The 24,929-nt window shown below is 46.5% G+C and overlaps 1 protein-coding gene across 1 annotated transcript in view; it reads right to left on the reverse strand.

Moving 5' to 3' along the window:
- Positions 1–24,929, reverse strand: part of LOC308318956 (regulating synaptic membrane exocytosis protein 2-like) — a gene marked incomplete at both ends in the record, with an annotated part of 267,580 nt that overhangs the window by 131,266 nt on the left and 111,385 nt on the right. Inside the window, 1 exon segment of the mRNA XM_080768695.1 lies at positions 3,678–4,609. Coding sequence (XP_080624821.1) covers positions 3,678–4,609 — 932 coding nt within the window.

Genomic DNA, 24,929 nt, shown 5'->3' on the forward strand with positions numbered 1-24,929 from the left:
GATCGATAGATCAGCAATCAGCTGTCTAAATAATGTTGAGGTTGTTAAACAGATGTTAAAACTGTGCTCCTGTATCCTTACAATGTTGCCTTCTCTTATACTCTGGGTAGGACATACAGTATACAGATCATCGAGCCTGCAGATCAGCTATTTTCAACTTTTAGGGTTAAAGATTTTATTATAAATTGCTGTCGAAAATGTTGATAATCATAACAAGTATAGCAAATAAAATATTATGTGTACAGTAAGTGTATTGGTGCAGTGGGGGGGGGCTACAGTAGGTTGATTAAATTTAACCTACAGTAATATTTTTCTGGACAGTGTCGGGGAGGGTGGTGGGGTTTTAGACTACAGAAGGAGAAGGGTATCAAGTGCCTGTGTGAGTCGTTCCGACCACAATTCTATCCATAGAGAGTGATGGACATTTACTCAAAAGACAACATGCTGGACTGTGTCTGCCTTGACGGGTGTCCGCTGAGCTGGCGTTATCATCCGTTTGTAAAGGATTTAGTCTGCGCTTTCTTTCTCTTATGGGTGCACCGAGAGATGGCGAGCACGTCCAATTAGATTATATTAAGAGGCTTAAAAGCTAATTAAAATAATAATAATACAATAAATAAAACGGTATACAGTAGAGATGGAGTTCCCAGGGAGGCACAAAGTGTCTGGTGCTGGGAGTCTGCTAAAAGCAGGAGTGGACCTGGTGAGACGTACAGGAGGGGCCCGGACAGGAGTCAACCCCACAGAGCCTAAAGTCCTTCCACGCGCCAGATTGATCTATACCTCCCAGTCCCGGCAGAGTAGTTCCGGATCAACGGATCGTGTGTCCCTGGTCTCTCCCTAATGCTCGTGGGTAGCTACTGGGACGTGAGTCAGGTACTTGATCACCCCCGGCTGGGTCACCTGAGTGAGGGGTGTGACGCTACGACACACAGAACCTTGGGATACATCACTCATATACGTCCCAGGTGCATCCATGCCATGTTTTTTTCTTCTTTTCGTTCTAGTTGCACACCATTGTGGTGTGGGTGTGCCTAGAATAGCAGCTAATCATAGCTACTATTTTAGGCGTGCAGAAGCAGGTATAAAATAAATCAGGCCTTACTCCCTTTCTTCCTTCCTTCCACGGCTCACTCACTTTACTATTCACTAATAAAGTGATTTAAAGGAGCGCTCTAACGAGGTCCTTCGTATTAAAGGCACGCACACCCAATAAAATAAAAGGTATGATTGCTAATGACGGCCCATTCAGCAGAATATATATATATATATATCTCTGCTGTCGGGAAGAAACTCCAAAAAGAGAAAAGAAATCGGAAAATGAAAAATATACAATTTTCAGGAAATTAAGAAACCTTATATTGTTAACACAATGCAATACTGCTTCATCTATGTTGGTATGGTGACTTTAGATATTGTCAATTACTAGCATGAGAGGGGGATACGGGGTGAAGTTTGAGGGACCAATGGAGTTTTTAGAGTGTTTTTGTTCAATAGCATCGATTTATAAAATGAAATGAAAAATGGATATAGGAGGTGGTTTCCTTTTGTAACCATTAAAAGATAAAGTCACTGTACTGGTACAGGTGCCACCATGTGCACACGGTTTGTGTAGTTATAGGAGCCAGTGGTGAACTTTTAAAGCCGCAGGCTTGGGTATAAAGGTCAACTGGAACAGTTCATGCACATACGCCATGTTCCCTGCACGGTCTAATGGATGTAATACAGGTCAGAGTAAGTCTATACCGCCCAGCTTCAAACCCGTTTAACCCATTCTGGGCGGGAAGTGAGGGGCGCTAATATATTAAAGTCATGTTGATTAGGTGATGTAATGGTGATGTAAAACGGTAAAACGGTGCCAACACAAACATTAAACGCCATTAACAATAAAGAGACAATATGACGTAAATGACACATTATGACGTAAGTTTTCCCTTCATTGTCAAATGGCGTTTACAAAACAAACATTGAACTATAAAGACCAGGGTCTGGCGCCCCTCAAAAAGTGTCTGAGTACTTCTTCCACCACAGACCATCACTGACCATCACTGACCATCATATCTTCTCAAGCAGCGCTCAGTTCTTCTTCATATAGACAGGGGAGAAGAGGCCAAGAGGGCAAAGGAAAAGCCTCCATACTTACAAGGTTTGACAATTAAATCAATTTGTAATTAATTAAGGACAACTGTGGACCTGGTGGTGGTGGAGGCTGGCTGACCACTTGACGGAGCGTTTGTTGTGCTGTGTGTGTGTGCGTGCGCGCGCGTTAATTTATGAAAGAGACCAAATGCTTAATATGTGTATGTATTATTACAATGCACAAAATAAATCATCCGAATCTAAACGGTGGACTGACTGAGACTGACACTGATACATTCACAATCACTTGGAATCCACTAAAAGCTTAATATCAGTGTGTGTGTTCTTGGTAGTCCTGTCGGTAATGATAGTATTGCGGCACAAATGTAGGCGACCCAGACAGAACTCAATGCTCATCTTCACAACGCTGAAACTACACTGTGTAATCTTCTAGTATGTCCTACACTCTCTCTCTGTGGAGTCTAAAGCAGTAGTCAACACAACAAGTCATACTTGCAGGGCGACATGTGCGCAGTGCTGCGCACACACGCAGGGGCAATCACACGCGCACAGCCGCAGACGCACGCACACGCAGACACACACAGACACACACACACACACACACAGACATGCATGCTTCTGATTGGCTCATAAGAGCCGAAGTGTCCTCCTCAAATGCCGGTCGTGCTGCAGGAATAAATTGCCATAATTGTACATGTAGAGACACAATAGTCACACACACACACACACACACACACACACACACACACACACAACAGCAGCACACAGGGACATTATGCAGGTCCAATGAGAAGATATAGTGGTTATTTTACATTCAAATGATCAGCTGCATCCGTTGTTTCACAAAACACAATTATTATTGATTATTGATTGAGTCAAACATTATCGTCACTGTCGGGTGGAAACCTCATATCTCCAGAACCGCTCATTTAAAAAAAAAGGGAAAAAACAAGAAAGAAAATAGATATGATGTAGTCATTGTTGAGTCACAAGCTCTTTTAAGTCGTTTTCATTGGTTAAAATAATATTTTAACCATTGAAAATGACTATCCACCTGTGGGTTTTAATCATATTATGTATAAAACCCACAGACACACTCAAAAGTATAGCAAAACATTGCAGATCTACGGGCGGTCACGACACAAAAATAGCCGACACATAGATCGGCTATTTTTGCTACATTTGTGTGACACAGTCATGGGGCATTAATTTACTAAAAAAAACATAAAAAGGTGAACAATGGAGATACAAGGTGTCTGACCGACCAGAGCGATATCTAACCTGGCAAGAAGACTGTCTGTATTCATAAATGCATAGTGAGGCAATTTTTTCCCTATGTGTAATACAGTAACCAAAACTAAAACCTGGACATTACAGTAATGTGTGCAATACCAACACAGTACAGTCCTCAGTGTTCATTCATCCATTAAATGACTTTGGTCAAGTGTAAATAAAGAGTGATCGCTGAGGATCTGACCGTGCGGATAAAGCAGCACGTCATCTGCATCACGTCCTATCAATGAAACCAATGTAAAACAGTGAGCAGCAGGTAGTGTTGCGGCGCCGGGCCCTCCTACCTTTCTCACTGACAGACTCACTCTCTATCTCCACGTCCTCGCAGCTGGTGTACTCGGGCGTGGTGGCCAGCTCCTCCTCCGAGCTGCTCAGCGACACCTGCCGCATCTTGCCGCCCTTCTTGGTCTTGTGGGGCTTGGGCGGCGGCGGCCGCACCGACTCCGACTGGTCCGAGCTGAGCGAGTCGTTGCGCAGCATGCTCTCCATCTTCTCCCGCTTGGTCTTGCGCACGGCGGAGCTGGGGTCCAGGTGGTGCTGCGGGCCCGCGGGGGGCCCGCGCTGGACCCGGTCGTCCAGCACGGGGCTCCGGTGCGGCGTGGGCGGGCTGTGGTTCGACGTCCGGTGGCCGCCGCCGCCGCCCCCCATGACGGGCGAGGAGCGGTCCACGGAGTACGAGCGCTGGCCCGCCATGGGCGGCCGGCGCTCGGTGAGGTGCTGCCGCGACAGGCGGATGGGCGCCGGCTCGTCCTGCTCCGTGTAGGCCAGCGAGACGTCGCTGTGGCGCCGCTCGTGCCGCGCGCGGCCCACCTCGGCGTGCATGCGCATCTGCTCCTCGTAGGGCTGCGGCTTGACCGGGTAGCGGGCCAGGTTGGGGTCGCTGCGGTAGCGCGTCTGGTACTCGTCCTGGCGCTGCCGCTGCAGGTCGTACTCACTGCAGGGCTCTAGGTCCTGGTCCAGCGGGTACTCCTGGGAGTGCCAGCGGGGCCCGGGGCCCCGGCGCTCCCCCCGGTAGCCCGAGGGCCCCCGCGTTGTCCCCGCCGCATCCTCGTACATGTGGGGGCCGGCGCGCGGATGCCGGCGCGGGTCCCCGTCCCCGTAGTCGGACGGTGATCTGGGCATGCCACCGTCCACCGGGGCATACTGTGAGTGGTCGACCCCCTCCCTTTGGTCGTACGCTTGGTTGGGGTCCCGGGACGCTGACGGGCTCCGCTTCCTGTCAATCAGAGAGAGAGAGAGAGAGAGAACGGCAGGTCAGTCACCGCATCGACACTGTGTTTATGCGTCATCGGCATTATTACAGGCGTGCGTTTTCTGGTTTTTGAGCAGTGCAATGAACAGCAATGCGTGTTCCTATGAATGTCTCCATGGTATGTATGTCCACTGTCGCACTCGCGCATGCGTGCACACGCGCACACACACACACACACACACACACACACACACACACACACACACACACACACACACACACACACACACACACACACACACACTCACTCTTCACCGCTCAGTTCAGATTCAGTTATTCAATTCAGATTTTCATGTATACATTTTCACAATGGTTCAATTTGTCTGAATCTTTGTCTGAATCGTGCACTTGCAGGCATGCCATGCACGCCTATTAAACAGTCAGTGTTAATTTAACTCTGAGATTGACCTTCGGGTCCATTTGGTTCCAAATGTACGTCTCCCAGAGTTGAAGGAACACTCAGGACTTCACAGTGTACACTAGCGTGTGGCTCTGCCCTATTTGTGGGCCTGGTGGACTTCTAGAAGTAACACTTTAGTCACATACATAAACACTGTCATAACACGAAGAAAGAAAGCCTCATGAATATTGATGTCGGTTCCACTCCGCTAGTCTAAACCCCCGTAAAACAACACTGCTGCCAAGTAGCGTCGTTAAGTTTGATAAGTAGGCCTGCTACAGGACGCCATCCCAAACAAGGGCAACTGTGCATTGAAAAGGTAGCCTCAGAAATAATCCTGCTGTCTCTAAACTGCCTCCCACTGGGCAGCCTGATGGAGGGGAAAGACTGCCTCCCCCTGGGCAGCCAGGGCGCCTGATGGAGGGGAAAGACTGCCTCCCCCTGGGCAGCCTGATGGAGGGGAAAGACTGCCTCCCCCTGGGCAGCCTGATGGAGGGGAAAGACTGCCTCCCCCTGGGCAGCCAGGGCGCCTGATGGAGGGGAAAGACTGCCTCCCCCTGGGCAGCCTGATGGAGGGGAAAGACTGCCTCCCCCTGGCCAGCCGGGGCGCCTGATGGAGGGGAAAGACTGCCTCCCCCTGGCCAGCCGGGGCGCCTGATGGAGGGGAAAGACTGCCTCCCCCTGGGCAGCCTGATGGAGGGGAAAGACTGCCTCCCCCTGGGCAGCCAGGGCGCCTGATGGAGGGGAAAGACTGCCTCCCCCTGGGCAGCCAGGGCGCCTGATGGAGGGGAAAGACTACCTCCCCCTGGGCAGCCTGATGGAGGGGAAAGACTGCCTCCCCCTGGGCAGCCTGATGGAGGGGAAAGACTGCCTCCCCCTGGGCAGCCTGATGGAGGGGAAAGACTGCCTCCCCCTGGGCAGCCTGATGGAGGGGGAAGACTGCCTCCCACTGGGCAGCCCGATGGAGGGGAAAGACTGCCTCCCCCTGGGCAGCCTGATGGAGGGGAAAGACTGCCTCCCCCTGGGCAGCCTGATGGAGGGGAAAGACTGCCTCCCCCTGGGCAGCCTGATGGAGGGGAAAGACTGCCTCCCCCTGGGCAGCCAGGGCGCCTGATGGAGGGGAAAGACTGCCTCCCCCTGGGCAGCCTGATGGAGGGGAAAGACTGCCTCCCCCTGGGCAGCCTGATGGAGGGGAAAGACTGCCTCCCCCTGGGCAGCCAGGGCAGCCTGATGGAGGGGAAAGACTGCCTCCCCCTGGGCAGCCTGATGGAGGGGAAAGACTGCCTCCCCCTGGGCAGCCTGATGGAGGGGAAAGACTGCCTCCCCCTGGGCAGCCTGATGGAGGGGAAAGACTGCCTCCCCCTGGCCAGCCTGATGGAGGGGAAAGACTGCCTCCCCCTGGGCAGCCGGGGCGCCTGATGGAGGGGAAAGACTGCCTCCCCCTGGGCAGCCTGATGGAGGGGAAAGACTGCCTCCCCCTGGGCAGCCGGGGCGCCTGATGGAGGGGAAAGACTGCCTCCCCCTGGCCCCGCGTCCAAGGAACTTGCCAGCTTGTCGATCTGTTACTTTTCTTTGCTATTTTATTATTTGAATCCTGAAAAGTTTAATTTTTGGTTTCCACCCTACAACGACCATATTATGCAGTCCCTAGCCTGGTTTTACCATGGACATTATGCAGTCCCTAGCCTGGTTTTACCATGGACATTATGCAGTCCCTAGCCTGGTTTTACCATGGACATTATGCAGTCCCTAGCCTGGTTTTACCATGGACATTATGCAGTCCCTAGCCTGGTTTTACCATGGACATTATGCAGTCCCTAGCCTGGTTTTACCATGGACATTATGCAGTCCCTAGCCTGGTTTTACCATGGACATTATGCAGTCCCTAGCCTGGTTTTACCATGGACATTATGCAGTCCCTAGCCTGGTTTTACCATGGACATTATGCAGTCCCTAGCCTGGTTTTACCATGGACATTATGCAGTCCCTAGCCTGGTTTTACCATGGACATTATGCAGTCCCTAGCCTGGTTTTACCATGGACATTATGCAGTCCCTAGCCTGGTTTTACCATGGACATTATGCAGTCCCTAGCCTGGTTTTACCATGGACATTATGCAGTCCCTAGCCTGGTTTTACCATGGACATTTCAACCCCCTGAAGAAAAAAACAAACTTATTTTAACACAGTCTAGAGAAGTTATTATAGAAGTCAGATGGAATACCGGCAATTATGCAAATGTCTTGCAGCCACTTTTATTGAGTTGGCACGGGCAGCATATACTGTAGCATGCAGAGCAATGTGTGTGTTTGGACACAAAGCCTTCCTTCTCATTTCCATGGATGCTGGAATTCCCTCTGACTATTACAATTTAGGCATTTAGCAGACTCTCTTAATCCGGAGAGATTTACAGTAAGTAAGAACATAACATGGTAATACATCAAATACATAAAAATAGTCATCATGCATCATATGTAAGCTATAAGAACCTAAAGGATTATCTATATAATGAAACTATGCGTATACACTATAGAGTGGTATGTCTACAAAAAATGCTATCTAAATTAGATAAGTTGAGCCTTTGCATTCGCCTGTAAAGGATCGAGAGTGAGTCTGAAGTTCTGATTGCAATGGGAAGTGGCATTCCATAGTTTTGGAGCCAGAAGGGAGAAGAGTTTGGGACGCGTGGAGCATTGTTGTCCTGGCGTTTTTAGTGAAGGTACTTCCAGCTTCTCTGCCAGTCCTATACCCTTCAATGTTTCTAATTCTCAAAAGCTTCTGTAAAGGAAATCCAAGGATGTATTGCTAAACACATTACACACGTGTATAACTTTCCTATAGTTTCAGCGTTAATCATAACAAACTGATTCACAGTGGTGCTGGTTAAAATGATGCCGTAACTATACGTAATTACTAATTATCTAGAAATCAATTATTTTTTTATAGATAAAATATAAAAGACGACTTTATCGCCAAACGGGGGGGAAAACAATGGCCCACCGACAAACTCGGTGGGTGGAATTATAGCACGACAACAGTGTCACTGTCGGGGAGCCAATCAGAGTTCCGTTTGAGTATCACGTGATTCAGAAATACCCTGACCACAAATAAACCCAAACTCAAAATAAGAAAAAAGTGAATTGTAATAAAGTAGGTGGGGACAGACATTATAATCCTATGCCTGTGGTTTGGTTGAGCCGGCCAGCCAATCACACGGTGTATGGAGCCGCCGCACAGACCTTGTGATTGGTTGGTTTGAGCCGGCCAATCACACGGTGTGTGGAGCCCACACCTTGGCTATAGCAGCAGTGATTAATCCATTTTCGGCGGGAACCCCTTTTGGTGTTAGCATTACGCTATGCTTTAGCTATTGAAAAATAGCAGATCTACGAGCTCGTAGCGCGCCACTCGGTGGCGCGCTACGAGCTTGTAGATCTGCTATTTTTTTTAAACCCGAAGAACGACTGACATAGAAACAACAGCTTTTTCAGAAAACTGTCAGGACGTAGAAGACATTTTTAGAATCTGATCTCAGGTCAGAATGGGTTAATGAAGCTGGTGGAAATATATGGAAGGTTGTCATGTACAAAATTAAAGGGATGCTTCACAGAGCCGCAGGCCGCGCACACACTGCATGCACACGCGCACACACACTTTTCTATTACTATACAATTGTACAGGGAATCAAAGTTTTAGGAGAATAATTATTTTACAAATCTGGCATTTTGCCATTTTCCCCCCTCACCCTAAACTATAAAGCCTAAGTTAATTTGACCAGATGGATATATTACTAAGCTCTTCATTTCTGACTTCAACATGCCTCTCGTTCAAAATATGAAGCGAGCGATCATCAGCGACTTATATCGTATAATCTTAGCGAGGTAAACAAGCAAAAATATGTTTATACTAGAAAATCTTTAATCTTCTACTCTTATTTTATACAATATGTAGGGTCTAGTCCTAGTGGGGGTCCCTGCTTCATCGTTCTCTCTCGGCTAGGGGGTCTAGTCCTAGTGGGGGTCCCTGCTTCACCGTTCTCTCTCAGCTAGGGGTCCTCAACCTGAACAGTGAGTGGGTGGTTAAAGGTAGTCTGCACTATATTCCAATGGATTTGAGAAGTTGAGAACACATTGTGGCTTAATGCAAAACCAATCGCACGTTATGATCAGAGCCTTTGTCTCTGATCGTATATACTATATATATAGCCTGCCGAGTGAGTGAATCACACACACACACACACACACACACACACACACAACAACAAGCCTGTCGGGGCAGTGTGCACGTGTCAGTGTGCACGTGAGACGTTGCATTATTCATGAGCTGCTGCTGCTGCTGGACACTACAGTGAGGGGAGCTTCATTCACAGATCTGAAGACGAGGTGAATGGACTGAGAGGAGAGAGAGAGAGGCTGGGGTAGAGAGAGGAGAGAGAGAGAGGCTGGGGTAGAGAGAGGAGAGAGAGAGAGAGAGGCTGGAGGAGAGAGAGGAGAGAGAGAGAGGCTGGGGTAGAGAGAGGAGAGAGAGAGAGGTTGTGGAAAGAGAGAGGAGAGAGAGAGAGAGGCTGGAGGAGAGAGAGGAGAGAGAGAGAGGCTGGGGTAGAGAGAGGAGAGAGAGAGAGGCTGGGGTAGAGAGAGGAGAGAGAGAGAGGTTGGAGGAGAGAGAGGAGAGAGAGGCTGGATTAGAGAGAGGAGCGTAGGGGTGTGTGTGTGTGTGTGTGTGTGTGTGTTTTATGCAGGCTACACAGGCAATGCTTGAGACAGATTGTCCTCAGAGCCCCTGGCCCAATGCAACCTCTGGGGAACATTTTAAGAAACCCCCAGAAGACGTGCATGCTCACTCACACACGCGCACACACACTCACACACACACACACACACACACACACACACACACACACACGCACACACACTCACAGCTAAAACAAACATTAACAAATTAGCCTTTGACAAGCTCTAACTCATCTTGACACCAGTATCCCATTACAGGGTTCCTGTTTAGCCTTGGATGCCCTCTCTGTCCAAACAGAGGACTGTGTGCACAGTACAGCCCCACTAGAGCTGGCAATCAGGCTATCACACACGCACGCACACACACACACACACACACGCACTGCACGCACACACACACACACACACACACACACACACACACACACGCATGCACTGCACGCACACACATGGAGCGCACACACACACAAACACGCTTCATGCTAGCAATCCAGCGTGCACGCTGCATGCCATCACGCTCCGCCAGCAGGTAACCATGACGATAACCACGGCGTCGCAAATACAGACGATCTACAAGGCAACGACGTGTCGCAAAGACCACGCATTGCGAGCTTATAGATCTGCAATTTTTTGGCATATATATTATATATACGGTATATATAGTGCTTTATAGGGTCATTCATAATTAATTGTTATTATTTTTGAAATACAACTGTGACTCTGAGCACGTACAAATGGAACCATTTTGTTCTGAGTTGTGGTTTTATTGTGCAGCAGGCCAACGTCCAACAGCAAAACACACGACAACACACCACGTTGGTGCAGCTATGAATCATGTATGTGCTCTGAGCGTGCGTGCGTGCGTGCGTGCGTGCGTGCGTGCGTGCGTGCGTGCGTGCGTGCCGTGCGATGCCTCCATTGCCTGGCTGCTGCTGTGGCTATTGTAATAGCCCCTGCCTATACTAGGACACACTCTGCTGATCTTAAGATTTGCATTCTAGTGTCGGTGACACAGACTGAAGGCATGCTAACAAATGGGGGAGAGAGAGAGAGAGAGAGAGAGAGAGAGAGGGGGGGGTAGACGGGGAAAGGTAGAGGGAGAACCACCACTTACATAGAGCAGTACGTGATTCAATATCAACTCTTTGAATTCCAAGGAATCCTTGAAATTATAGATCTGCCATTTTTTAAAAATCGTGAAAAATTGGTGCAAATCTTTTGTATATTCTTTATATAATTTCCAGATCGACAAGCTCCAAAACGAACGCCACCGATCTGAAGCTATACTTTTGCCATTTCAGAATTTGAATGCTGAAAAGAGTTTTTTTTTATTTTTTTTAAACATGACATTTCTACCCGACAGAGACGATAATTATATAGTTGACATAATTTTTACAAAATAAATCTTCTCTCATGGATTTTTAAACAGTTTTAAACGCAGAGGTATAATATATCCGGGCATAACACAGCAGCCAAACAAAGCATTACACATTCATCTGATAGGATATGATCTCCCGTTCGTTTTTTGGCCTTCTGATAATGAAGTGATCACATACAGAGAGAGAGGGAAAACCTCATTAGCCCATTTTGGGGCGGGAACCCCTTTTGGTGTTAGCATTATGCTGTGCTTTAGCTATTGAAAAATAGCAGATCTACAAGCTCGTAGCGCGCCACTCGGTGGCGCGCTACGAGCTTGTAGGTCTGCTATTTTTTTTTTAATCGAAGAAAGACTGACATAGAAACATAGCTTTTTCAGAAAACTGTCAGGATGTAGAAGAATGTTTTAGAATCTGATCTCAGGTCAATATGGGTTAGTAAATCAGTATCGAGACAGACCATCTCTGTGATGCTATGATAGCATGGGAGGGAGACCATCTCTGTGATGCTATGATAGCATGGGAGGGAGCCATGCATGCCGTTGATCCAGACAGACCATCTCTGTGATGCTATGATAGCATGGGAGGGAGACCATCTCTGTGATGCTATGATAGCATGGGAGGGAGCCATGCATGCCGTTGATCCAGACAGACCATCTCTGTGATGCTATGATAGCATGGGAGGGAGACCATCTCTGTGATGCTATGATAGCATGGGAGGGAGACCATCTCTGTGGTGCTATGATAGCATGGGAGGGAGACCATCTCTGTGATGCTATGATAGCATGGGAGGGAGACCATCTCTGTGATGCTATGATAGCATGGGAGGGAGACCATCTCTGTGATGCTATGATAGCATGGGAGGGAGACCATCTCTGTGGTGCTATGATAGCATGGGAGGGAGACCATCTCTGTGATGCTATGATAGCATGGGAGGGAGACCATCTCTGTGATGCTATGATAGCATGGGAGGGAGACCATCTCTGTGATGCTATGATAGCATGGGAGGGAGACCATCTCTGTGATGCTATGATAGCATGGGAGGGAGACCATCTCTGTGATGCTATGATAGCATGGGAGGGAGACCATCTCTGTGATGCTATGATAGCATGGGAGGGAGACCATCTCTGTGATGCTATGATAGCATGGGAGGGAGACCATCTCTGTGATGCTATGGTAGCATGGGAGGGAGACCATCTCTGTGATGCTATGATAGCATGGGAGGGAGACCATCTCTGTGATGCTATGATAGCATGGGAGGGAGACCATCTCTGTGATGCTATGATAGCATGGGAGGGAGACCATCTCTGTGATGCTATGATAGCATGGGAGGGAGACCATCTCTGTGATGCTATATGATAGCATGGGAGGGAGACCATCTCTGTGATGCTATATGATAGCATGGGAGGGAGACCATCTCTGTGATGCTATATGATAGCATGGGAGGGAGACCATCTCTGTGATGCTATATGATAGCATGGGAGGGAGACCATCTCTGTGATGCTATATGATAGCATGGGAGGGAGACCATCTCTGTGATGCTATATGATAGCATGGGAGGGAGACCATCTCTGTGACGCTATGATAGCATGGGAGGGAGACCATCTCTGTGATGCTATGATAGCATGGGAGACAGACCATCTCTGTGATGCTATGATAGCATGGGAGGGAGACCATCTCTGTGATGCTATGATAGCATGGGAGACAGACCATCTCTGTGATGCTATGATAGCATGGGAGGGAGACCATCTCTGTGATGCTATATGATAGCATGGGAGGGAGACCATCTCTGTGATGCTATGATAGCATGGGAGGGAGACCATCTCTGTGATGCTATGATAGCATGGGAGGGAGACCATCTCTGTGATGCTATGATAGCATGGGAGACAGACCATCTCTGTGATGCTATGATAGCATGGGAGGGAGACCATCTCTGTGATGCTATGATAGCATGGGAGGGAGACCATCTCTGTGATGCTATGATAGCATGGGAGACAGACCATCTCTGTGATGCTATGATAGCATGGGAGGGAGACCATCTCTGTGATGCTATGATAGCATGGGAGGGAGACCATCTCTGTGATGCTATGATAGCATGGTACATGGTAGGGAGGGAGCCCTGCATGCCGTTGATCCGAGCAGCGCGGCCCAAATCCACCTCCTCTAGCACGCGTTCCCGTGGTGGTACAGTACTGTACTTTCTGTGGAATAATAATCATCTTTGACAGTAGGCTATATAGCCCGCCCCGGGGGGGGCATAATGCACCGTGTCAAATCCCCATGGCTCTCGTACAAATTATAGGATTACGCTACGGCCCCAAAGTGTGTGAGATCCCAAATGGTCAAAGTGTGAGTTCTGTCTGTGAGACTGACCGTTTTTTACACACAAAGCCATGCAGGGCTGGGTTGATATGATTTAACACATTCTGACCTGAGATCAGATTCATACGAGGTTTCCACTGGACACACACACTGGTCTGATTAAACCATTATGACCTGAGATCAGATTCTAAAAATGTCAGTCGTTCTTCGATTTTTCAAAAATAGCAGACCTACAAGCTCGTAGCGCGCCACTCGGTGGCGCGCTATGAGCTTGTAGATCTGCTATTTTTAAATAGCTAAAGCATAACGTAATGCCAACACCAAAACGGGTTCCCGCCCAGAATGGGTAAAAAATCAATATCACAATTATATACAGTATCGTTGCTGTCGGGTTGGAATGGACCTCATGTGTCCCAAAAGGAAAATAAATAAATAAACTTTTACTTTTCGGGCAGTGTTGATTTTGACAGCAAATCTTTTATTTTAGTTTTGGTCGTTAAATAATTGGTCTTTTTTTAATCGTTTTCATTCAGTTTTTTTAGTCACATTTTTATCACCTGGAATGTTTTAGTGGTAGAAATAACACAAAGAATAGGAGATAAGAGTTTTACCTGCACGATAGAAACGATATCAAACTTTTGCCTCGATTACCATGAATGATTATCTGAACAATATCCAGAATACAGACACTTAAGTAAAGCATTTTCTTTAATTAATATAATTTTTTACTTATACGTACACTATACGGTACTCAAGCAACGGCATGGAATAAACCTAAATTAAATCTCATGACCCATTCAGGACGGGAACCCATTGGTGTTTTACGCAATATGTTCTACTTTAGATATTGAAAAAATGTGGCGCAAATCTTTTACAGCAAATGTTTTCAACTTGAATCTTTGCTTCTGGAGGGGGGGGGGGGGGGGTCCTGTAACATATTATTTACAGATGGGGGGTCGGCGGCATATCATTTTCCGTTGACATGAAAATGTTTGAGAACGACGTCAGAAACATAAGTTTTTTCAGAAAACGGTTAGGATTCAGAAGACATTTTGTAGAATCGGATTCGGCCTCATGGTCTCAATGGGTTAATGGTGGTATTGTGATTCTAAACCAGATTCGAGGCATTATTACCTCATTTGCTTTGCTATAGTTTGACTACTTCAAATAAAGTTATTCTAAGCGAACAGCGGCAGATTTACAAGCTCGCAACACATCGCGCTGCGACGTGTTGTGAGCTTGTAGATCTGCCATTTTCGGTTGCACAACACACCGGCTTCTATATGGAATCCAAAATGAGTTAACCCATTCTGACCTGAGATCAGATTCATACGCGGTTTCCACTGGACACACACTGGTCTGATTAACCCATTCTGACCTGAGATCAGATTCTAAAAAAATGTCAGTCGTTCTTCGATTTTTCAAAAATAGCAGACCTACAAGCTCGTAGCGCGCCACTCGGTGGCGCGCTATGAGCTTGTAGATCTGCTATTTTTCAATAGCTAAAGCATAACATGATGTGAACCCCAAAATGGGTTCCCGGTCAGAATGAGTGAAATCAGTCGTGGCGACTGAGAACTCCAATCCATGCAATAGTACTAGTGTACTTCATTACTGTCCACCCATACTGTGTCAGCAAGTCTCAGAAGGAGAGTTCGGACATTAGCGAGTTAGACACGGACGCACCGCTGTCCTTCCACTGATTGGCCCGGAGGCTCTGCTGATATTCCATTTCAAACCAAAGGAATGCCACAAGCGGAAAGATCAATAATTGAAAATCAATAAGAAAGCTTTCAGTGAGCGATGCACCCGTTGTTGTGGTTGATGCTGCTTGCAGATGCTCTCACTTGCATCCCATGCACAAAAACACACTCCCTCTCTCTCAGTCTCTCTCTCTCTCTCTCACACACACACACACACACACACACACACACACAGATGCTCTCACTTGCATCCCATGCACAAAAACACACTCCCTCTCTCTCTCTCACACACACACACACGGACACGGACACACACACACGGCCACACACACACATACGCCACACACACAAATGCACGCTCGCATGCACGCACATGCACGCACACAGGTTTGTATTACTACCGGTATACCTGTGAGAACTTAAACATGTACGAGAGCAAATTCCATTATTTTGCTCCGCTAACCCAAACACAGGCATAGCGCAGATCGGGGCGCGACACCGACGTTCAACGAAGTATAAATCACGTCGCATTAACACACACACACACACACACACACACACACACACACACACACACACACACACACACACACACACACACACACACACACACACACACACACACACACACACACACACACACACACACACACACACACACACTAGTACTTCACAGAAACATTCAAACTCAACACAATTTCCACCTCCAGAATGTCATACATGTGAGACATGGCACTCTGAACTTCTATGGTTATGTCAGATATGTCTGACATGTCTGTGAAACCTCATTCTGGGCGGGAACCCCTTTTTGGTGTTTTAAGCATTTTGTTATGCTTTAGCTATTGAACAATAGCAGATCTATAAGCTCATAGCGCGGCACTATGAACTCGTAGTTCTGCTATTTTTTTGAAAAATGGTGAAAATGTGGCGCAAATCTTTGAATATATATTCTTTCAGAGCGAACGTTTTCAACTGAAATCTTTGCGTCTGGGAGGGTCCCTGGAACTACGTACAGTATTTTCAGATGGGGGTCGGCGGCCAATTACATATATTTTTGGGGTTCCTTGACGTGAAAACGTTTGAGAACCACTGACACATACAGTGGTTCTCAACATACGGTTTTCAGAAAACTGTCAGTATTTAGAAGACATTTGTAGAATCGTCCTCAGCTCTAAATGGGTTAAGCATTCAGCACGGCGGAGGCGCAAAAACCCCAAAAACAAAACAAAACTGTAGCATTTCATGCATACACCTCTAAACAACATGGGTATTATTCCACTGAGATTGCTGTATTTCTGTCTTTCAGTGCCTTGCCTTAGTCTCAAGGTTAAGAAACAGACGTCATGTACAGTACAGTACACGCATGCATGCAATGCATAATGTTCTAAACTCATACACACCTGCAACTACTTATATGTATGTATATACAGTATGTATACCATATCCATTTAGATATTTTGATTACTGTATTTGAGTTGTTTTGACAGTTGTGTTTCTCTCCTGCTCTCGCTCTACACGTCTATCTACACTCCTCTCTGGGAAAAAAACGACATCGATTTAGTTCTCGATATAGTTCTGTCGGCTATAGGAGACAACGTTGTCTGTGACGGTAAATAAACAATGACTGGACTTTCCTAGACGGGACATGATGTTTCGTTTGGATTCCGGCACAGAAAACCTTAAAGTTTAGTGTTTCTTTCATAAATCAATGCCCTATAGATTTGATCATACTACAGCGTCACACATAAGTATCAAAAGTGGCAGATCCACAAGCTGTAGATCTGCTACTTTTTTGTATTTATTTTTACATTTGAATCCTGAAAAGTAACTGTTTTAGACATAATGAGGTTTTTCCACCAGACAGAGACGATACATGAAATAGAAAAAGGTTCATTGCAGGGATTATAGCTCAAGGCTAGCATGAAGTAACAGCAATTACATTACGCACAAATGCTGTACACGTGTGTGCCAGATATGTACCGCTCTGTGTTACAAGTATAGGGATGGGGCTTGTTTTTTAACCCATTCTGACCGGGCACCCATTTTGGTGTCAGCATCATGTTATGCTTTAGCTATTGAAAAATAGCAGATCTACAAGCTCATATCGCGCCACCGAGTGGCGCGATACGAGCTTGTAGGTCTGCTATTTTTGAAAAATTGAAGAACGACTGACATTTTTCTAGAATCTGATCTCAGGTCAGAATGGATTAATCAGACCAGTGTGTGTCCTAGTGGAAACCTCGTATGAATCTGATCTCAGGTCAGAATGGGTTAATAACGAGCACCTTATCCACCAGGCTTATCGAGCCGGGTTCTTATCGAGCCCACCATCCAGCATTTCCTATGGTTTTGTGGAAAGAAGGGAGACGACAAATTCCGAAACAGAACCAGTATCTTTCACTATAGGGCCTATACAAATACAGTACATTTATAACAGAACCAGTATCTTTCACTATAGGGCCGATACAAATACAGTACATTTATAACAGAACCAGTATCTTTCACTATAGGGCCAATACAAATACAGTACATTTCTAACAGGCAATTGACCTTTTTTTACTCTGGGAAAATAAATATTGAAGAAACTGTTAACTGGTTAATATTTGTAGAGTAATTTTGTCTACCCAGGCAGCGCTGGTTGGTCGGCAGGTATATCAATACACTTTTAGACCCACATGTTTCATGCCAGCGTGGGTGATTAGATTTATTTCTTGATCTTGTCTTGATTGTATACACATGACAGCATGGGTCGCTATGCTCGATATAACAGGCTTGATAAGATCAAAGCTTATTGATACCGGGTATTTCCGGCTATCAGGTTTCAACTTCAAAGCTCCATCCCATGTGGCATACTGAGTGTCAAAAACCATACCTTATACCTAGCAAATTTAAAAATAAATCTTCATTTTTGTCCACATTTGTCACTTTTTTCGGTAATAGCCGAATCTACAACCTATAGCCAAAGTATAAAAAGAGTGTGTAAGTGGTTAATGTATTTTTCAAATTATTTTAGCGGGGTACAATATTTGCCTCGGAGACGTAGTAGTGGAGTATACTGTAAGTATCAAACTTCTAAATGGTTATAAGTAAAAAGTATACATCATATATTATTATACTGTACTTTCCCTGCACCAACTGCATTATAAGAACATCATAATTATATAAGAAGCCTTACTTTAATCTCACGGCCAGGTCCTGTCCAAGCAGCTCAGTTCACAACTCTTCCTACTAGCCACTCTGTGTATAGAGAGTATGCACGCAGCCAGCCAGCCGGCCCAGCCCAGATGCAAAACACAGTCAATCTAGTCACAGGATCTCTGGCTCACAACCAAACCCCTGCTGTTCTCCCTAAATCCTCTCTCTCTCTCTCTCCTCCTAAAAAAACCTGCCCTTGTCTCATTGCTAACCTAACAGCGACAGAGGAGCGTCCGGGAGAGAGAGAGCCAGACGGACGTCTCTCCTGCGGTGCAGCATCATGACTCCAGCTGTACAACAAACACAACAAGCAGCAGCTTTAGCAGCAGCAACTGTACTCATGTACTGTACTGTACTGTAGAGTGTACAGTATATATGTATGTGTGGCTCAGGCTGATGACGCTCTGTCTGTCTGTCTGTTGTTCCCCCCCCCCCCCTCCCTCTTCACCTCCGCCAGCCAGCCAGCCAGCCGGCCCGGAGGAAAGACGTTAAGTAAAGAGAGCAACAAATAAAAAAAAGCAATCAAGGTGAAAGTGCGAGGCTGTGGCTCCCTCGTGGGGACTGAGGGGACGGCGCTGCCACCTCGGCCGCGGTGGGTAATATGGGAGAGAGCAGTGGAACGAGAACAGATGAGGAGCGCTGCGTTTCAGAGAGGCTCTCCCTCTTTAAAGGAGGGGATTTTGCACCCCGCTAATGACGGCCATGCATCCTCTGGAACCAAACCGGTCTCTATTGAAATGAGATAACGGACCGAGAGCGAGCGACCGGCGGCAGGGAGGGAAAAAACAGCTGAATGTGCGTATCTGAGCCCCGAGCAATCAGAGAGGAAGAGACACACACACACATGCACACGCACACACGTACGTCCCACGCAGTCTGTTTAGGAATGCATCGTCACTCTGCCCCCATGGACGTCCCAGAGAGTGAGCAACACACTGAACCCCTAACTGTCCCGATGTGCAGGTGGTTTCCGTAATGCACAATCTATGTAAAGCACCTTCGATAAAGGCGCTATTAAAAAAATGCACCATTTACCAATCCCTGTGTGACCTGGTACAATAAAAAAAAAATGAAATAAAATAATAATCGAAATATATAAACTAGCTGAAGCTAACCATATAGCAGTGCACCGGCCGAATCACAGACAAGACACATAAAATATAATACCTGAATAATGTCATTGTGATGAAATCATGTCTGCTGCTGTGCCCACACACACACAGCGGCCATGCATGCAGGCCACAGTGGCTGTGTGTGTGTGTGTGTGTGTGTGTGTGTGTGTGTGTGTGTGTGTGTGTGCGTGCTGTGGGCACATGATGGCACAGCTGTGGGCACGGCTTATGACCACGATTAGGGCTGTCTGCATCAGGACATTTCTACTCGACGACTAACATTGCCATGCAAATAATTGCGATTAAAAAGAGAGACGCTTGCAGGCGAGCAAACACACACACACACACACACACACACACACACACACACACACACACACACACACACACACTACCTGTTCTACCAAGTCTCCAACAGTCTGGGGGTAGTGACAGCTGATTGACAGGTGGGGGGGATGGGGGCCGGCAGGTGGGAGATGGGCTGTTGACAACACACTTCCCTGGCTGGCTGGCTGGCTGGCTGGCTGGCTGGCTGACTGACTGACTGACTGACTGACTGACTGACTGACTGACTGGCTGGATGGCTGGCTGACTGGCTGGCTGACTGACTGACTGACTGACTGACTGACTGGCTGGCTGGCTGACTGACTGACTGACTGACTGACTGACTGACTGACTGGCTGGCTGGCTGGCTGACTGAATGACATTCCTGTTTTTAGAACACTCCTACAGATTTTGTCCGAGCATCACAGAAATCGATACACATTATATGTACAGTTTTTGTTTTTGGACATGTGAGGTTTCCACCCGACAGAGGGTACAATAATTATTTATCTTCTGGGTCTGGGAGCTGATGTAACGTTTGGGAACCCCTGCTATTATTAGTTCATGATAACATCACCTCCGCACTGCACCGCACACCGCATGGCGTCTGGCTCACTTTTTTAAGAAGCTCCACTGCTAGCTGGTGCAATAAGTAGGCCAAGCCCCAACAGAATATGACATTAAGATTAGCTACAACGTTACAGGACGGCTATGCTTCTGCTCAGAGAAAGGTCACAGTCACAGCACAGCATGCAGCCAACAATAAGGTGCCTTTCCAATCCACCTACGTACACACAGTACTAGTACACACAGTACTAGTACTAGTACACACAATACTACTCTACTAGTGGTGGGAAGTTGTATATCATCACAATCCGTCATTTAACCAGGTAAAATAACTCACTGATTCTACAAATGCCTAGTAGTAGTTCCAGATTTCCAGATAAAAAAAGATAATAATAATTCAGTGATGCACTGTGAGCTTGTATATCTGCTATTGTATTTCTCTTGAATAGCCAACAACGCAAAAAAACATAAAATGACACAGATTTGACACAGCTTTCCCCGGTTAAAAGCGGCATGAATGAAAGCCTGTTACAACAATAATGATACACACACAACAACAGGAATATCCCACACTACAAACAACACAACAAACACAATATCCGGTTAAAATGCAAAATAAGTTAAATACGTTATGTGCTCACTCACCACCACCACCAAAGGCCCTCGACCACCAAACTATCCCTAACCTTCGTCAGCACAATTTCCACCTCGGAGGAAAGCCTGCTCTCATGTGTTTCTAAATCGCCCGTGTTATCCGGTCTAGACTGGATGGTAAAATCCCCCCCCCCCCCCCCCCTCCCTTGTTGAGTTGGAATAAAAGATGTAATTTCACTTCCGCGTTTCCTAGTCGCCTATACTCACGGTAGGCAGTATGTAGGAAATGTCCATATTGCACGGTCTTGATAAGAACATAATGGGTGATTATCGGTTGACATAACATTCGATATAGGTTCAGGTTCCATGGTGAAGGTCCCTGGAAGGTTCCTGAACACTATACCTTAACTCATTCTGACCTGAGATCAGATTCATACGAGGTTTCCACTGGACACACCACTGGTCTGATTAACCCATTCTGACCTGAGATCAGATTCTAAAAAATGTCAGTCGTTCTTCGATTTTTCAAAAATAGCAGACATACAAGCTCGTAGCGCGCCACTCGGTGGCGCGCTATGAGCTTGTAGATCTGCTATTTTTCAATAGCTAAAGCATAACATGATGCTATAACACCAAAATGAGTTCCCGTTCAGAATGGGTTAAGATAAACAGTTGGTGTTAGCGTCTGTAATTACACTTATCGACTTCAGCTTGAGTTTAATACAAAGTAAAATCAGCCGAGGACTGAAAGTAATCAACTCCACAGCCATGGTGGGCATTGGTGGGCCAATTAACTGTTTTTAAAGGCAATGAAACGAATTAACCCATTTAGGACTGAGCCTAGATTCCACAAAATGTCTTCTAAATCATGACAGTTTTCAGAAAAACCTATGTTTCTATATTTCATGTCAAGGACCCCAAAGATTATATGTATTTGGCCACCGACCCCCCCATCTGAAAATATGTTGTTCCAGGGACTCCCTTTGAAGCAAATATTTGAGTTGAAACTGTTCACTGTGAAAGAATATATATTGAATGATTTACACACATTTTCACGATTTAATAGCAGATCTACAAGCTCGTATATCGCGGCACTCGTTATATGAGCTTGTAGATCTGCTAAAGTTTAAAATAAATGGTTAAAAAAGTGGTTCAAAGCTATACGGTGACGCACCGATGCGGCCTCAGGTCTAAATGGATTAACCCATTCTGACCTGAGATCAGATTCATACGAGGTTTCCACTGGACACACACTGATCTGATCAACCCATTCTGACCCGAGATCAGATTCTAAAAATGTCAGTCGTTCTTCGATTTTTCAAAAAATAGCAGACCTACAAGCTCATGGAGCGCCACTCGGTGGCGCGCTATGAGCTTGTAGATCTGCTATTTTTCAATAGCTAAAGCATAACATAGTGCCAACACCAAAACGGGTTCCCGTTCAGAATGGGTTAAGGGCATTGGTTGTGCGTTCATCTGTGACCAGAGCATACCCCCACCACGCCACCACATCAGCCAACGATGTTTCTTCTAAAGAAAACCTTCACCACACCCCATGTTGTGACAATATGCACCATGCAACAACAACAGCCACATGGTGAACAGTATACACTCACAAAGTGCATTTCGTTGCTGCAGGGCAGAAACCGCTTAGTTAGTGGTTTCCTTTTGCTCGTATAAATGAACATCAAAGCCCATTTATTTATTTTGCATTTGAGGCCACGGACCACCATGAGATGAATCCTCTCAGACACAAAACTTTGAATATGTTGTATATGTCGTTGGATAAGATTTGGTCCACAATTAAACTAGTAGACTTCTTGTTAAGTATAGCCTAATGCAGGTGTTTCACAAATAATGTAACTCTTGGGAGTGTAAAATGAAACCAAATGGACCCTGATAGTATTAGGCCACATTAGTGGTATGGACGACGGTATGCGCCTTAACTAGGCCATCGGCCGCCCCGCTCTCACTCTCTTTCACTCCTACTCTTTTTTATCTCTCTCTCTCTCTCTCTCTTTCATCATCTCCATTCTTGTCTCTCTCTATGCCACAAAGCACGGCCCGAGAGCCAGAACCAACACAACCCGACCCAGAAATGAGAATTTTTAGACGGCAGTCGAGGTAAAAACCTAACACCATACTTGTGAGGACCAGGAAAATGGTCCTTACAATGACTATTTCTCAAAATTCTACTTGGACTTGTGGGGACATTTGGCACAACTCACAGTCACAGGTATAGTAACACACACACACACACACACACACACACACACACACGCACACACACGCACACAAGCGCGCGCGTGCGAGCGAGCGCACATCTTCCTGGGTTCTTGCTAAGTATGCATTTTTCATTCCGGTGAGCAGGCTGCATTTGAAATGAAAGGGAGCGACACTGGGCAGCTGTCTGGCTCCATACAGAGTGAAGGGGTAATGATGAGGCTGAGTCACACACAGGATGCTGCTTCACTGTGCCCTGCAATGCCCTGCATGCTGCCCAAAATAACTGCTCTGACCGGGGCTGGATGCCCCACCTACGGAGCCGGACATGTAGACTTCTTCTTCTAAATCATCATAGTTTTTTCTATGTTAGTGGTGCTCAACTTTTTTCATGTCAAGGACCCTCAGAATTATCCGTATTTGGCCCCGGAAATATGTGGTTCCGTGTCCCTTTCTTTCTCTCTTTCTCCCAACCTCTCTGTCTCTCCTCTCTCCCTCCTTCCCTCCCTCCCTCCCTCCCTCCCTCCTACCCTCCCTCCCAACTCCTCAGAGTCTATTATTGTAAACAGATAAGACCGCAGCAGTGCTGCACGACAAGGCAGACAGCCCCGGCCCGCCATGTTTCCAAATATATACAACGCACGGTCGCACGCACGCACGCCGGAGCGTCGGCGGATGGTGATTCATTGGGTTAAAGCAGGGTGAGCTCCATTTCCAGGTGAATGATGTGTCTGTGTTTATTAGCTAATCATTGCTGACAGATGGCAGTGGGATCCATACCGTTAGTACAGGCCTTGTAAAGGGTTCAAGGTTGTGCCTCTATATCAGCCCACCCATATATAGCTCCTCATCTGTCTTATTACAGCATTCCTCTACCGTCTATGGCGTAGACTCTACGCCATAGACTCATATTATAGCTAGAGATATAGTTATATTATAGCTATTCACTTCTCTTTCACTCTGGGCAAGACCTACGCTGTAGAGGCTATCATTTGTTTGGGCGGAAGTTGCGGGATTTTAGCGGAAGTATCGCTCAAGGAAATGACGTTGATGCTTTACAAATCAGTTTACATTCTCTGCGAATTAAACAAGTGTTGTGATTGATTGGTCGGGAAAATATTGTATCCGGGGGAAATACATCTGACGGATGTTCCGGAGGATACATCCGCCAATAGCTTCTCTGCCTTACGTTGTGACCAGGCTTTACTTTATGCTTCTCTGTCTTACGTTGTGACCAGGCTTTACTTTATGCTTCTCTGTCTTACGTTGTGACCAGGCTTTACTTTATGCTTCTCTGCCTTACGTTGTGACCAGGCTTTACTTTATGCTTCTCTGCCTTACGTTGTGACCAGGCTTTACTTTATGCTTCTCTGCCTTACGTTGTGACCAGGCTTTACTTTATGCTTCTCTGCCTTACGTTGTGACCAGGATTTACTTTATGCTTCTCTGCCTTACGTTGTGACCAGGATTTACTTTATGCTTCTCTGCCTTACGTTGTGACCAGGATTTACTTTATGCTTCTCTGCCTTTCGTTGTGACCAGGATTTACTTTATGCTTCTCTGCCTTACGTTGTGACCAGGATTTACTTTATGCTTCTCTGCCTTACGTTGTGACCAGGCTTTTCTTTATGCTTCTCTGCCTTACGTTGTGACCAGGCTTTTCTTTTAGCTTCTCTGCCTTACGTTGTGACCAGGCTTTTCTTTATGCTTCTCTGCCTTACGTTGTGACCAGGCTTTTC

The sequence above is a fragment of the Protomyctophum bolini genome, assembly GCF_963924005.1.
Source record: "Protomyctophum bolini genome assembly, chromosome: 7".
NCBI lineage: Eukaryota > Metazoa > Chordata > Actinopteri > Myctophiformes > Myctophidae > Protomyctophum > Protomyctophum bolini.